General features: G+C 48.2%; 2 protein-coding genes across 2 annotated transcripts in view; one reads left to right on the plus strand and one right to left on the minus strand.

Moving 5' to 3' along the window:
* Nucleotides 1-856, plus strand: part of LOC110515218 (putative pre-mRNA-splicing factor ATP-dependent RNA helicase DHX32) — a 29,609-nt gene extending 28,753 nt beyond the window's left edge. The window contains exon 13 of the mRNA XM_036988842.1: nt 24-856. Coding sequence (XP_036844737.1) covers nt 24-216 — 193 coding nt within the window. The 3' untranslated portion in view covers nt 217-856. The remainder of the gene's footprint in view (nt 1-23) is intronic.
* On the minus strand, nt 809-14,726 carry LOC110515886 (protein BCCIP homolog). The gene is made up of 6 exons (XM_036988872.1): nt 14,437-14,726; nt 13,937-14,092; nt 13,565-13,657; nt 12,894-13,081; nt 3,804-3,972; nt 809-1,252 (listed from the first exon to the last, which is right to left on the minus strand). Exons 1-6 carry the CDS (start codon nt 14,671-14,673, stop codon nt 1,082-1,084), a joined length of 1,014 nt encoding a protein of 337 aa, XP_036844767.1. The 5' UTR covers nt 14,674-14,726; the 3' UTR covers nt 809-1,081.
* Nucleotides 14,727-14,821: the final 95 nt, after the last annotated feature.

Raw genomic sequence — 14,821 nt, forward strand, 5'->3', positions numbered from 1 at the left:
TCAGTGTCGTCTTCTCTCTGTAGGTTCATCCAGACGGCTCCTCAGTATTTCTATTCCAACCTGCCTCCTAGTGAGAGTAAAGACCTACTACAGCACATTCTGGAGCGGGACGGATCTGGACGTAAAGACAAGCAACAGACCCTGACCATCAACAGTAAAGCGGATAAGGACTGCAGTACAGTGGCTCAGTCTTATGACCGATGTGTGCTACAGTGACCTCTGGTGGAGAGCTTCAGCACTGCACCGACTTTTACTGAAAAGACAATCATCGTTGATGAGAACAGCGGTCCTCGGGGGACACCCAGACTTTTCACAATGTTGTTGTAGCCCTGAACTATGTCACCTGATTGACTCAGTGATTAGATGAATCAGGTGTGAGCTGTGGCATAGTTCACATATGGAACAGCTGGGTGGGGGTCCCCCCGAGGAGGGTGGGGGTCCCCCCGAGGAGTATTTTTTAAAACCCCTGGGTTAGATCAACTTCCAAATGACTGACTTGCCGTACACTATTGTTCATATCTTTAGTTCAGTCAGGTGGTAACTGCCTTGGTAATTTGATATTACAGTAAATAATTAGCCTATATTCTAATAAGAGTATCACCCCAATAAATGAATCCAGATCATCAAATCCAAGTTTGAACATCTTGATATTCCTTCACAGAAAAATACACCATTTCATTTTTTTGGGGGAATTTGTCACTTGCTCGATAACCCTAATATTGTGTAAGAACATGTTTGTAGTGATTGTTTTAACATTTCAGTATGTTTTTGACATGAATCTGTAAATACAGTGCTTTCAACTACAACCGAAGGTCTGAAATGATTTATTTTTGTCAAAAGATACATTTATCAAAAACCCCAAAAAAAACCTGCTAGATAAAACCGCTGAAGGGAACCGTTACATAATGACGTTATTCTCCGCTTAACAAAAAGCTTTCCAGTGATCCCACCTTCCGTTCGATGTTTTGTATCGAATTTTACATTGCAAAAAAGAATGATCCTGAGCGGCCTTGTTTTAAAGACATCAGTCCTGTTTCGTTCACCAGAGTTTTTTTTTATTTTTTAAACTCTGTGCGGTTGGTCACACGGTCAGGTATTCTTTGAGCTTGTCCATGACGGCTGACATCCTGTCTGCCGGGATGAGCATCACGGTACGCTGCGGCTTCATGGGGACGTCGTCGAAGGACCACCGCCCGCTCAGGACGCTGTCCGTCTCCTCCTGCACCGAGTAGTGGAACTTCATGGTGGCTTGCTGTAGTGGGGACATGGACACATGGGTAAGACAGTGAAAAGGACAAGTAAAAAGAGACATTTAACTCACCTCTGCCGCATATAGCCCCTCTGCCGCATATAGCCCCTCTGCCGCATATAGCCCCTCTGCCGCATATAGCCCCTCTGCCGCATATAGCCCCTCTGCCGCATATAGCCCCTCTGCCGCATATAGCCCCTCTGCCGCATATAGCCCCTCTGCCGCATATAGCCCCTCTGCCGCATATAGCCCCTCTGCCGCATATAGCCCCTCTGCCGCATATAGCCCCTCTGCCGCATATAGCCCCTCTGCCGCATATAGCCCCTCTATTGTATATAGCCCCTCTGCCGCATATAGCCCCTCTGCCGTATATAGCCCCTCTGACGTATATAGCCCCTCTGCCGCATATAGCCCCTCTGCCGCATATAGCCCCTCTGCCGCATATAGCCCCTCTGCCGTATATAGCCCCTCTATTGTATATAGCCCCTCTGCCGCATATAGCCCCTCTGCCGTATATAGCCCCTCTGCCGTATATAGCCCCTCTGCCGTATATAGCCCCTCTGCCGTATATAGCCCCTCTGCCGTATATAGCCCCTCTGCCGTATATAGCCCCTCTGCCGTATATAGCCCCTCTGCCGTATATAGCCCCTCTGCCGTATATAGCCCCTCTGCCGTATATAGCCCCTCTGCCGTATATAGCCTCTCTGCCGTATATAGCCTCTCTGCCGTATATAGCCTCTCTGCCGTATATAGCCTCTCTGCCGTATATAGCCTCTCTGCCGTATATAGCCTCTCTGCCGTATATAGCCTCTCTGCCGTATATAGCCTCTCTGCCGTATATAGCCTCTCTGCCGTATATAGCCTCTCTGCCGTATATAGCCTCTCTGCCGTATATAGCCTCTCTGCCGTATATAGCCTCTCTGCTGTATATAGCCTCTCTGCTGTATATAGCCTCTCTGCTGTATATAGCCTCTCTATTGTATATAGCCTGTCTACTGTATATAGCCTCTCTACTGTATATAGCCTGTCTACTGTATATAGCCTCTCTGCTGTATATAGCCTCTCTGCTGTATATAGCCTCTCTATTGTATATAGCCTCTCTGCTGTATATAGCCTGTCTACTGTATATAGCCTCTCTGCTGTATATAGCCTCTCTACTGTATATAGCCTCTCTACTGTATATAGCCTCTCTATTGTATATAGCCTCTCTACTGTATATAGCCTGTCTACTGTATATAGCCTCTCTACTGTATATAGCCTCTCTGCTGTATATAGCCTCTCTATTGTATATAGCCTCTCTGCTGTATATAGCCTCTCTACTGTATATAGCCTCGCTGCTGTATATAGCCTCTCTATTGTATATAGCCTCTCTGCTGTATATAGCCTCTCTGCTGTATATAGCCTCTCTGCTGTATATAGCCTCTCTGCTGTATATAGCCTCGCTAATGTATATAGCCTCTCTGTTGTATATAGCCCCTCTGCCGTATATAGCCCCTCTGCCGTATATAGCCTCTCTACTGTATATAGCCTCTCTACTGTCTATAGCCTCTCTACTGTTTATAGCCTCTCTACTGTATATAGCCTCTCTACTGTATATAGCCTCTCTACTGTATATAGCCTCTACTGTATATAGCCTCTCTACTGTATATAGCCTCTCTGCTGTATATAGCCTCTCTATTGTATATAGCCTCTCTGCTGTCTATAGCCTCTCTGCTGTCTATAGCCTCTCTGCTGTCTATAGCCTCTCTGCTGTATATAGCCTCTCTACTGTATATAGCCTCTCTACTGTATATAGCCTCTCTACTGTATATAGCCTCTCTGCTGTATATAGCCTCTCTATTGTATATAGCCTCTCTGCTGTATATAGCCTCTCTGCTGTATATAGCCTCTCTGCTGTATATAGCCTCGCTAATGTATATAGCCTCTCTGTTGTATATAGCCTCGCTACTGTATAGGTAGCCTAGTGGTTAGAGGGGGGGGGGGGGGGGGGGGCAGGGTAGCCTAGTGGTTAGGGGGGGGGGGCAGGGTAGCCTAGTGGTTAGAGGCAGGTAGTCTAGTGGTTAGAGGGGGGAGGCAGGGTAGCCTAGTGGTTAGAGGGGGGGGGGGGGGGCAGGGTAGCCTAGTGGTTAGAGGCAGGTAGTCTAGTGGTTAGAGGGGGGAGGCAGGGTAGCCTAGTGGTTAGAGGGGGGGGGGGGGGGGGCAGGGTAGCCTAGTGGTTAGAAAGGGGAGGCAGGGTAGCCTAGTGGTTAGAGGCAGGTAGTCTAGTGGTTAGAGGGGGCAGCAGGTAGTCTAGTGGTTAGAGGGGGGAGGTAGCCTAGTGGTTAGAGGCAGGCAGCCTAGTGGTTAGAGGGGGGGGGCAGGGTAGCCTAGTGGTTAGAGCACTGAACTAGTAACCGAAAGGTTGCTGGATCGAATCCCTGAGCTCACAAGGTAAAAATCTGTCATACTGCCCCCATCAACAAGGCAGTTAAACCCCACTGTTCCCCGGTAGGCCGTCGTTGTAAATACTAACTTGCCTAGTTAAATAAATAAAGGTTTAAAAAAAAAGTTAAACCTCATAGAAGAACTCCTCCTCTGCGTTGACAAAGGTGAGCTCGTCCTTCGGCGGGGCTCCTCGGGCAGCGACCGTCTTGGAGGGATCCTTATAGGTCTTACTGATCATCAGGCAGTAATGACACTTCCCACTGGGCTTGTTGCTGCTCTGGGCTTCTGCCAACTCCTCCCTGGAAACAGCCAATCAATGATGTGGTTTATGTTCACACAGCTTTCGATCTTCTTTTCATAGATAATACATACACGGAATTACTTTTGTACGACAACAATGGAATTACTTTTGTACGACAACAACAACAACAAATATGTCAATGATTTTTAGCGTTTGTTTATCCAGTGTAAAGTGAACCCATATCTGAGACAAGCAGTTACATAATTGCATGTCCATATTAAGAAAGGTTCATCTACAGTAGCATACCCATAATGCATAGCAGGTGATTGACAGTGAACACAACGGTACATCGCCTGAGCGACAGTGAGGTAATCTGAGAGCATGTCTTGTTGACAGTACAGTAATCTGAGAGCGTGTCTTGTTGACAGTACAGTAATCTGAGAGCGTGTCTTGCTGACAGAACAGTAATCTGAGAGCCTGTCTTGTTGACAGTAATCTGAGAGCGCGTCTTGCTGACAGTAATCTGAGAGCGTGTCTTGCTGACAGTACAGTAATCTGAGAGCATGTCTTGTTGACAGTAATCTGAGAGCGCGTCTTGCTGACAGTACAGTAATCTGAGAGCATGTCTTGTTGACAGTAATCTGAGAGCGTGTCTTGCTGACAGTACAGTAATCTGAGAGCATGTCTTGTTGACAGTAATCTGAGAGCGCGTCTTGTTGACAGTACAGTAATCTGAGAGCGTGTTTTGTTGACAGTACAGTAATCTGAGAGCACGTCTTGTTGACAGTACAGTAATCTGAGAGCGCGTCTTGTTGACAGTACAGTAATCTGAGAGCATGTCTTGTTGACAGTACAGTAATCTGAGAGCGCGTATTGTTGACAGTACAGTAATCTGAGAGCGTGTCTTGTTGACAGTACAGTAATCTGAGAGCATGTCTTGTTGACAGTAATCTGAGAGCGCGTCTTGTTGACAGTACAGTAATCTGAGAGCGTGTTTTGTTGACAGTACAGTAATCTGAGAGCACGTCCTGTTGACAGTACAGTAATCTGAGAGCGCGTCTTGTTGACAGTACAGTAATCTGAGAGCATGTCTTGTTGACAGTACAGTAATCTGAGAGCGCGTATTGTTGACAGTACAGTAATCTGAGAGCGTGTCTTGTTGACAGTACAGTAATCTGAGAGCGCGTCTTGCTGACAGTACAGTAATCTGAGAGCGTGTCTTGTTGACAGTAATCTGAGAGCGTGTCTTGCTGACAGTACAGTAATCTGAGAGCATGTCTTGCTGACAGTACAGTAATCTGAGAGCATGTCTTGTTGACAGTACAGTAATCTGAGAGCGCGTATTGTTGACAGTAATCTGAGAGCATGTCTTGTTGACAGTACAGTAATCTGAGAGCGCGTCTTGCTGACAGTAATCTGAGAGCGCGTATTGTTGACAGTAATCTGAGAGCGCGTATTGTTGACAGTAATCTGAGAGCATGTCTTGTTGACAGTACAGTAATCTGAGAGCGTGTCTTGTTGACAGTAATCTGAGAGCATGTGTCTTGTTGACAGTAATCTGAGAGCGTGTCTTGCTGACAGTACAGTAATCTGAGAGCATGTCTTGCTGACAGTACAGTAATCTGAGAGCATGTCTTGTTGACAGTACAGTAATCTGAGAGCGCGTATTGTTGACAGTACAGTAATCTGAGAGCGTGTCTTGTTGACAGTACAGTAATCTGAGAGCGCGTCTTGCTGACAGTACAGTAATCTGAGAGCATGTGTCTTGTTGACAGTAATCTGAGAGCGTGTCTTGTTGACAGTACAGTAATCTGAGAGCATGTCTTGCTGACAGTACAGTAATCTGAGAGCGTGTCTTGCTGACAGTACAGTAATCTGAGAGCGTGTCTTGATGACAGTACAGTAATCTGAGAGCATGTCTTGTTGACAGTAATCTGAGAGCATGTCTTGCTGACAGTACAGTAATCTGAGAGCGCGTCTTGACAGTACAGTAATCTGAGAGTGCGTCTTGCTGACAATACAGTAATCTGAGAGCGCGTCTTGCTGACAATACAGTAATCTGAGAGCGCGTCTTGCTGACAATACAGTAATCTGAGAGCGCGTCTTGCTGACAGTACAGTAATCTGAGAGCGCGTCTTGCTGACAGTACAGTAATCTGAGAGCGCGTCTTGCTGACAGTACAGTAATCTGAGAGCGCGTCTTGCTGACAGTACAGTAATCTGAGAGCACGTCTTGCTGATAGCACAGTAATCGGAGAGCACGTCTTGCTGATAGCACAGTAATCGGAGAGCACGTCTTGCTGATAGCACAGTAATCGGAGAGCACGTCTTGCTGATAGCACAGTAATCTGAGAGCACGTCTTGCTGATAGCACAGTAATCTGAGAGCACGTCTTGCTGATAGCACAGTAATCTGAGAGCATGTCTTGCTGACAGTACAGTAATCTGAGAGCACGTCTTGCTGACAGTACAGTAATCTGAGAGCGCGTCTTGACGGTACAGTAATCTGAGAGCGTGTCTTGTTGACAGTACAGTAATCTGAGAGCGCGTCTTGACGGTACAGTAATCTGAGAGCGCGTCTTGTTGACAGTACAGTAATCTGAGAGCGCGTCTTGCTGACAATACAGTAATCTGAGAGCGTGTCTTGTTGACAGTACAGTAATCTGAGAGCACGTCTTGCTGATAGCACAGTAATCGGAGAGCACGTCTTGCTGATAGCACAGTAATCGGAGAGCACGTCTTGCTGATAGCACAGTAATCGGAGAGCACGTCTTGCTGATAGCACAGTAATCTGAGAGCACGTCTTGCTGATAGCACAGTAATCTGAGAGCATGTCTTGCTGACAGTACAGTAATCTGAGAGTGTGTCTTGCTGACAGTACAGTAATCTGAGAGCACGTCTTGCTGACAGTACAGTAATCTGAGAGCGCGACTTGACGGTACAGTAATCTGAGAACGTGTCTTGTTGACAGTACAGTAATCTGAGAGCGCGTCTTGACGGTACAGTAATCTGAGAGCGTGTCTTGTTGACAGTACAGTAATCTGAGAGCGCGTCTTGACGGTACAGTAATCTGAGAGCGCGTCTTGTTGACAGTACAGTAATCTGAGAGCGCGTTTTGCTGACAATACAGTAATCTGAGAGCGTGTCTTGTTGACTGCACAGTAATCTGAGAGCACGTCTTGTTGACAGTACAGTAATCTGAGAGCACGTCTTGTTGACAGTACAGTAATCTGAGAGCACGTCTTGTTGACAGTACAGTAATCTGAGAGCACGTCTTGTTGACAGTACAGTAATCTGAGAGCACGTCTTGTTGACAGCACAGTAATCTGAGAGCACGTCTTGTTGACAGTACAGTAATCAGAGCACGTCTTGTTGACAGTACAGTAATCTGAGAGCACGTCTTGTTGACAGTACAGTAATCTGAGAGCACGTCTTGTTGACAGTACAGTAATCTGAGAGCACGTCCTGTTGACAGTACAGCAATCTGAGAGCGTGTCTTGCTGACAGTACAGTAATCAGAGCACGTCTTGTTGACAGCATAGTAATCTGAGAGCACGTCTTGTTGACAGTACAGTAATCTGAGAGCACGTCTTGTTGACAGTACAGTAATCTGAGAGCACGTCTTGTTGACAGTACAGTAATCTGAGAGCACGTCTTGTTGACAGTACAGTAATCTGAGAGCACGTCTTGTTGACAGTACAGTAATCTGAGAGCACGTCTTGTTGACAGCACAGTAATCTGAGAGCACGTCTTGTTGACAGTACAGTAATCAGAGCACGTCTTGTTGACAGTACAGTAATCTGAGAGCACGTCTTGTTGACAGTACAGTAATCTGAGAGCACGTCTTGTTGACAGTACAGTAATCTGAGAGCACGTCTTGTTGACAGTACAGTAATCTGAGAGCACGTCCTGTTGACAGTACAGCAATCTGAGAGCGTGTCTTGCTGACAGTACAGTAATCAGAGCACGTCTTGTTGACAGCATAGTAATCTGAGAGCACGTCTTGTTGACAGTACAGTAATCTGAGAGCACGTCTTGTTGACAGTACAGTAATCTGAGAGCACGTCCTGTTGACAGTACAGCAATCTGAGAGCGCGTCTTGCTGACAGTACAGTAATCTGCAACAGAAATGTTTTATAACATTATGAAATATAAAACAAAAAAACAGAGTTTCTTATTGGACAACGGCAGGTAGTCCATCCCTGTTTCAGGATGTTTTCTTTGGTGTTGTGACCCTAATGAACATGACCCAGGTGGGATAACTGAAAGAGAAACATGACTCTGCTGTTTAGAGGGGCAGGGTGATCTGTGGGGGTTAGACAGACTCACTGTAGCTGTTTAGAGGGGCAGGGTGATCTGTGGGGGTTCGGGTTAGACAAAGACTCACTGTAGCTGTTTAGAGGGGCAGGGTGATCTGTGGGGGTTTGGGTTAGACAGAGACTCCCTGTAGCTGTTTAGAGGGGCAGGGTGATCTGTGGGGGTTAGACAGACTCACTGTAGCTGTTTAGAGGGGCAGGGTGATCTGTGGGGGTTAGACAGACTCACTGTAGCTGTTTAGAGGGGCAGGGTGATCTGTGGGGGTTAGACAGACTCACTGTAGCTGTTTAGAGGGGCAGGGTGATCTGTGGGGGTTAGACAGACTCACTGTAGCTGTTTAGAGGGGCAGGGTGATCTGTGGGGGTTAGACAGACTCACTGTAGCTGTTTAGAGGGGCAGGGTGATCTGTGGGGGTTAGACAGACTCACTGTAGCTGTTTAGAGGGGCAGGGTGATCTGTGGGGGTTAGACAGACTCACTGTAGCTGTTTAGAGGGGCAGGGTGATCTGTGGGGGTTAGACAGACTCCCTGTAGCTGTTTAGAGGGGCAGGGTGATCTGTGGGGGTTTGGGTTAGACAGAGACTCACTGTAGCTGTTTAGAGGGGCAGGGTGATCTGTGGGGGTTAGACAGACTCACTGTAGCTGTTTAGAGGGGCAGGGTGATCTGTGGGGGTTAGACAAACTCACTGTAGCTGTTTAGAGGGGCAGGGTGATCTGTGGGGGTTAGACAGACTCACTGTAGCTGTTTAGAGGGGCAGGGTGATCTGTGGGGGTTCGGGTTAGACAAAGACTCACTGTAGCTGTTTAGAGGGGCAGGGTGATCTGTGGGGGTTTGGGTTAGACAGAGACTCCCTGTAGCTGTTTAGAGGGGCAGGGTGATCTGTGGGGGTTAGACAGACTCACTGTAGCTGTTTAGAGGGGCAGGGTGATCTGTGGGGGTTCGGGTTAGACAGAGACTCACTGTAGCTGTTTAGAGGGGCAGGGAGATCTGTGGGGGTTAGACAGACTCCCTGTAGCTGTTTAGAGGGGCAGGGTGATCTGTGGGGGTTAGACAGACACTCACTGTAGCTGTTTAGAGGGGCAGGGTGATCTGTGGGGGTTAGACAGACTCACTGTAGCTGTTTAGAGGGGCAGGGTGATCTGTGGGGGTTAGACAGACTCACTGTAGCTGTTTAGAGGGGCAGGGTGATCTGTGGGGGTTAGACAGACTCACTGTAGCTGTTTAGAGGGGCAGGGTGATCTGTGGGGGTTAGACAGACTCACTGTAGCTGTTTAGAGGGGCAGGGTGATCTGTGGGGGTTAGACAGACTCACTGTAGCTGTTTAGAGGGGCAGGGTGATCTGTGGGGGTTAGACAGACTCACTGTAGCTGTTTAGAGGGGCAGGGTGATCTGTGGGGGTTAGACAGACTCACTGTAGCTGTTTAGAGGGGCAGGGTGATCTGTGGGGGTTAGACAGACTCACTGTAGCTGTTTAGAGGGGCAGGGTGATCTGTGGGGGTTAGACAGACTCCCTGTAGCTGTTTAGAGGGGCAGGGTGATCTGTGGGGGTTAGACAGACTCACTGTAGCTGTTTAGAGGGGCAGGGTGATCTGTGGGGGTTAGACAGACTCACTGTAGCTGTTTAGAGGGGCAGGGTGATCTGTGGGGGTTAGACAGACTCCCTGTAGCTGTTTAGAGGGGCAGGGTGATCTGTGGGGGTTTGGGTTAGACAGAGACTCACTGTAGCTGTTTAGAGGGGCAGGGTGATCTGTGGGGGTTAGACAGACTCACTGTAGCTGTTTAGAGGGGCAGGGTGATCTGTGGGGGTTAGACAAACTCACTGTAGCTGTTTAGAGGGGCAGGGTGATCTGTGGGGGTTAGACAGACTCACTGTAGCTGTTTAGAGGGGCAGGGTGATCTGTGGGGGTTCGGGTTAGACAAAGACTCACTGTAGCTGTTTAGAGGGGCAGGGTGATCTGTGGGGGTTTGGGTTAGACAGAGACTCCCTGTAGCTGTTTAGAGGGGCAGGGTGATCTGTGGGGGTTAGACAGACTCACTGTAGCTGTTTAGAGGGGCAGGGTGATCTGTGGGGGTTCGGGTTAGACAGAGACTCACTGTAGCTGTTTAGAGGGGCAGGGAGATCTGTGGGGGTTAGACAGACTCCCTGTAGCTGTTTAGAGGGGCAGGGTGATCTGTGGGGGTTAGACAGACACTCACTGTAGCTGTTTAGAGGGGCAGGGTGATCTGTGGGGGTTAGACAGACTCACTGTAGCTGTTTAGAGGGGCAGGGTGATCTGTGGGGGTTAGACAGACTCACTGTAGCTGTTTAGAGGGGCAGGGTGATCTGTGGGGGTTAGACAGACTCACTGTAGCTGTTTAGAGGGGCAGGGTGATCTGTGGGGGTTAGACAGACTCACTGTAGCTGTTTAGAGGGGCAGGGTGATCTGTGGGGGTTAGACAGACTCACTGTAGCTGTTTAGAGGGGCAGGGTGATCTGTGGGGGTTAGACAGACTCACTGTAGCTGTTTAGAGGGGCAGGGTGATCTGTGGGGGTTAGACAGACTCACTGTAGCTGTTTAGAGGGGCAGGGTGATCTGTGGGGGTTAGACAGACTCCCTGTAGCTGTTTAGAGGGGCAGGGTGATCTGTGGGGGTTTGGGTTAGACAGAGACTCACTGTAGCTGTTTAGAGGGGCAGGGTGATCTGTGGGGGTTAGACAGACTCACTGTAGCTGTTTAGAGGGGCAGGGTGATCTGTGGGGGTTAGACAAACTCACTGTAGCTGTTTAGAGGGGCAGGGTGATCTGTGGGGGTTAGACAGACTCACTGTAGCTGTTTAGAGGGGCAGGGTGATCTGTGGGGGTTCGGGTTAGACAAAGACTCACTGTAGCTGTTTAGAGGGGCAGGGTGATCTGTGGGGGTTTGGGTTAGACAGAGACTCCCTGTAGCTGTTTAGAGGGGCAGGGTGATCTGTGGGGGTTAGACAGACTCACTGTAGCTGTTTAGAGGGGCAGGGTGATCTGTGGGGGTTAGACAGACACTCACTGTAGCTGTTTAGAGGGGCAGGGTGATCTGTGGGGGTTAGACAGACTCACTGTAGCTGTTTAGAGGGGCAGGGTGATCTGTGGGGGTTCGGGTTAGACAAAGACTCACTGTAGCTGTTTAGAGGGGCAGGGAGATCTGTGGGGGTTAGACAGACACTCACTGTAGCTGTTTAGAGGGGCAGGGTGATCTGTGGGGGTTAGACAGACACTCACTGTAGCTGTTTAGAGGGGCAGGGTGATCTGTGGGGGTTAAACAGACACTCACTGTAGCTGTTTAGAGGGGCAGGGTGATCTGTGGGGGTTAGACAGACACTCACTGTAGCTGTTTAGAGGGGCAGGGTGATCTGTGGGGGTTTGGGTTAGACAGAGACTCACTGTAGCTGTTTAGAGGGGCAGGGAGATCTGTGGGGGTTAGACAGACTCCCTGTAGCTGTTTAGAGGGGCAGGGTGATCTGTGGGGGTTAGACAGACACTCACTGTAGCTGTTTAAAGGGGCAGGGTGATCTGTGGGGGTTCGGGTTAGACAGAGACTCACTGTAGCTGTTTAGAGGGGCAGGGTGATCTGTGGGGGTTAGACAGACACTTACTGTAGCTGTTTAGAGGGGCAGGGTGATCTGTGGGGGTTAGACAGACTCACTGTAGCTGTTTAGAGGGGCAGGGTGATCTGTGGGGGTTAGACAGACTCACTGTAGCTGTTTAGAGGGGTAGGGTGATCTGTGGGGGTTCGGGTTAGACAGAGACTCCCTGTAGCTGTTTAGCGGGGCAGGGTGATCTGTGGGGGTTAGACAGACACTCACTGTAGCTGTTTAGAGGGGCAGGGTGATCTGTGGGGGTTCGGGTTAGACAGAGACTCACTGTAGCTGTTTAGAGGGGCAGGGAGATCTATGGGGGTTAGACAGACTCTCTGTAGCTGTTTAGAGGGGCAGGTTGATATGTGGGGGTTAGACAGACTCCCTGTAGCTGTTTAGAGGGGCAGGTTGATCTGTGGGGGTTAGACAGACTGCCTGTAGCTGTTTAGAGGGGCAGGGTGATCTGTGGGGGTTAGGGTTAGACAGACACTCACTGTAGCTGTTTGTGGAGGGGCAGGGTGATCTGTGGGGGTTTGGGTTAGACAGAGATTCACTGTAGCTGTTTGTGGAGGGGCAGGGTGATCTGTGGGGGATAGACAGACTCACTGTAGCTGTTTAGAGGGGCAGGGTGATCTGTGGGGGTTAGACAGACTCTTTGTAGCTGTTTAGAGGGGCAGGGTGATCTGTGGGGGTTAGGGTTAGACAGAGACTCACTGTAGCTGTTTGTGGAGTGGCAGGGTGATCTGTGGGGGTTAGGGTTACACAGAGACTCACTGTAGCTGTTTGTGGAGTGGCAGGGCGATCTGTGGGGGTTAGGGTTACACAGAGACTCACTGTAGCTGTTTGTGGAGTGGCAGGGCGATCTGTGGGGGTTAGGGTTAGACAGAGACTCACTGTAGCTGTTTGTGGAGTGGCAGGGCGATCTGTGGGGGTTAGGGTTAGACAGAGACTCACTGTAGCTGTTTGTGGAGTGGCAGGGCGATCTGTGGGGGTTAGGGTTAGACAGAGACTCACTGTAACTGTTTGTGGAGTGGCAGGGCGATCTGTGGGGGTTAGGGTTAGACAGAGACTCACTGTAACTGTTTGTGGAGTGGCAGGGCGATCTGTGGGGGCACGTTGATGAACCTCTCGCTGAGCAGCAGTCCCACAGGCTTAGTGGTGTCGTTCAGGACCTTCTCCAGATCGTCTGTCACACTATGGGGACAACTCTTCTCACACTGACCCAGGATCAGATCCTTTACCTCCTCCACACACTGGACACCCTGTGGACGGATCAGAACAGTTACTAACATATAGATGTTCACCAGACTGCCGTGATTGGTCAAAATGCAGGCTAGTGCAGAAGGCAGGAAGAAGAAGTAAGCTACTACATTGAAGTCTATGGAAAACAGATCTTTCCTCAAGGTCGACCTTTTAAAATATCAGATTCAGACAGAGAGAAGAGTGAACGACAATGTCTTGTCTCTTAACATCTGATTGGTTGAGAAAGTGTCAAGTTTAGTGATTTCATAGATTATATATTTTTTTTTTTATATAACCTTTATTTAAGTCAGAAGAAATGATTATATACAATGAGGTCCTACCTGGGAACAGTTAACTGCCTTGTTCAGGGGCAAAAGGACAGATTTTTACCTTGTCAGCTCAGGGGATTCAATCTTGCAACCTTTTAGGTTACTGGCCCAACGCTCTAACCACTAGGCTACCTGCCACCCCAAATAGATAACATAACATCTGACTGTACCTACCTTTCTCTCAGTGAGGTTGAGCATGCTGATGAAACCAAACACCTCATCGGCTGGATCCTCGTCATCATCGCTGTCCTCTGGCACCTCTGCTTGCTGACAACAAAACATGCAGAAAGACATACACGATGCTACTGAATTCATATCAATTGTTCTCCGTTGGATGTGGGAGAAGGAAACTGGAGCTAGAAAAGCATTTCGCTACACCCACAATAGCATCTGCTAAACATGTATGTGACGAATACAACTGATTTGAAGAGAGCATATGTGTGTGTCATCATATTTTGGGAGTTTAATAATATGATACGTTAAATTGTATGATGCATATTTACTGATGGTCTGGTCTGATAGACTCGACGCGTCTGGTTTTCTTACCCTGATGACGCTTCCAATATGATTCTGCTGGATGAGGAGATCGGTCAACTCGGATGTATTGACACGAGCCTTCAGAAACAGCTGTTGCATGAGTTTCTTGACCCCGTTGTAGTCATTGTGAGTAATGGTATGGGCCTCAAAGTCTACAATGACCTCCTGGAAACAAACGAAAAAGGTTTTTAATACAAGTCCCGACTCCCGAGACAATGTTTTGGACTTGATGGGGACGGTTTTAGTGTCAATACTGGTATCGATTGTTTTTTTTGTCTAAACTACTTTAATGTCCATGCATTTCACTATTTATCTAGTTTAAAACTCTGAAGTGATCGACTGGCTATGTTTAGCATGTCCCTAGCATACTTAACCATTGTTAACTAGCTTGAACAACAGTTGTTTGCTAAATAGCTAGCTATCTATCTAACCCATCTAACACGTTTAGCCGGTGCTAGCTAGCATGCTAGGCCAGGAATATAGCCAGTTCACTAGAGACATTATCGTACCTCATTGATCTCCTCTTCTGATCCGCTGTCATTCTCTCCTGAATCACCGTCGTTTTCCAATCCTTCATCAGAGCTGTTATCCTCACTATCAGCGGGATTTTCTCCTTTTCCAACTGCTCGTCTTTTCGCTGAAGAAGCCATGCTGCCTAAACAGATACCACGCGTATGGGGAAAGGGATTCATGTGGAGTTGGTGTACTGAGACACTGTAGCGGCCATTTTGGATCAATTGTTGCATGCTTCGTTATGCTTGGAACGTCCAGGTGGAACCACAATGGCGTCCGGTTTCTTATTCTGACAGCAGAATGGAATAAACCATTTTGATCAAAAGGGATATATATATTGTATTTTAAATTATATTTAAAATATGTTAGATGTATTGTTAA

This window comes from Oncorhynchus mykiss, chromosome 1, assembly GCF_013265735.2.
Source record: "Oncorhynchus mykiss isolate Arlee chromosome 1, USDA_OmykA_1.1, whole genome shotgun sequence".
NCBI lineage: Eukaryota > Metazoa > Chordata > Actinopteri > Salmoniformes > Salmonidae > Oncorhynchus > Oncorhynchus mykiss.

What these genes read in the sequence shown, in the direction of transcription:
- LOC110515886 (XM_036988872.1), bottom strand. Translation starts at nt 14,673, where the DNA reads ATGCAACAATTGATCCAAAATGGCCGCTACAGTGTCTCAGTACACCAA. An exon ending in CCACTCCACAAACAGTTACA is followed by an intron (nt 3,973 to 12,893) that starts GTGAGTCTCTGT and finishes GGCTGTTTCCAG; the next exon opens with GGAGGAGTTGGCAGAAGCCC. An exon ending in AGGAGGAGTTCTTCTATGAG is followed by an intron (nt 1,253 to 3,803) that starts GTTTAACTTTTT and finishes TCCCCACTACAG; the next exon opens with CAAGCCACCATGAAGTTCCA.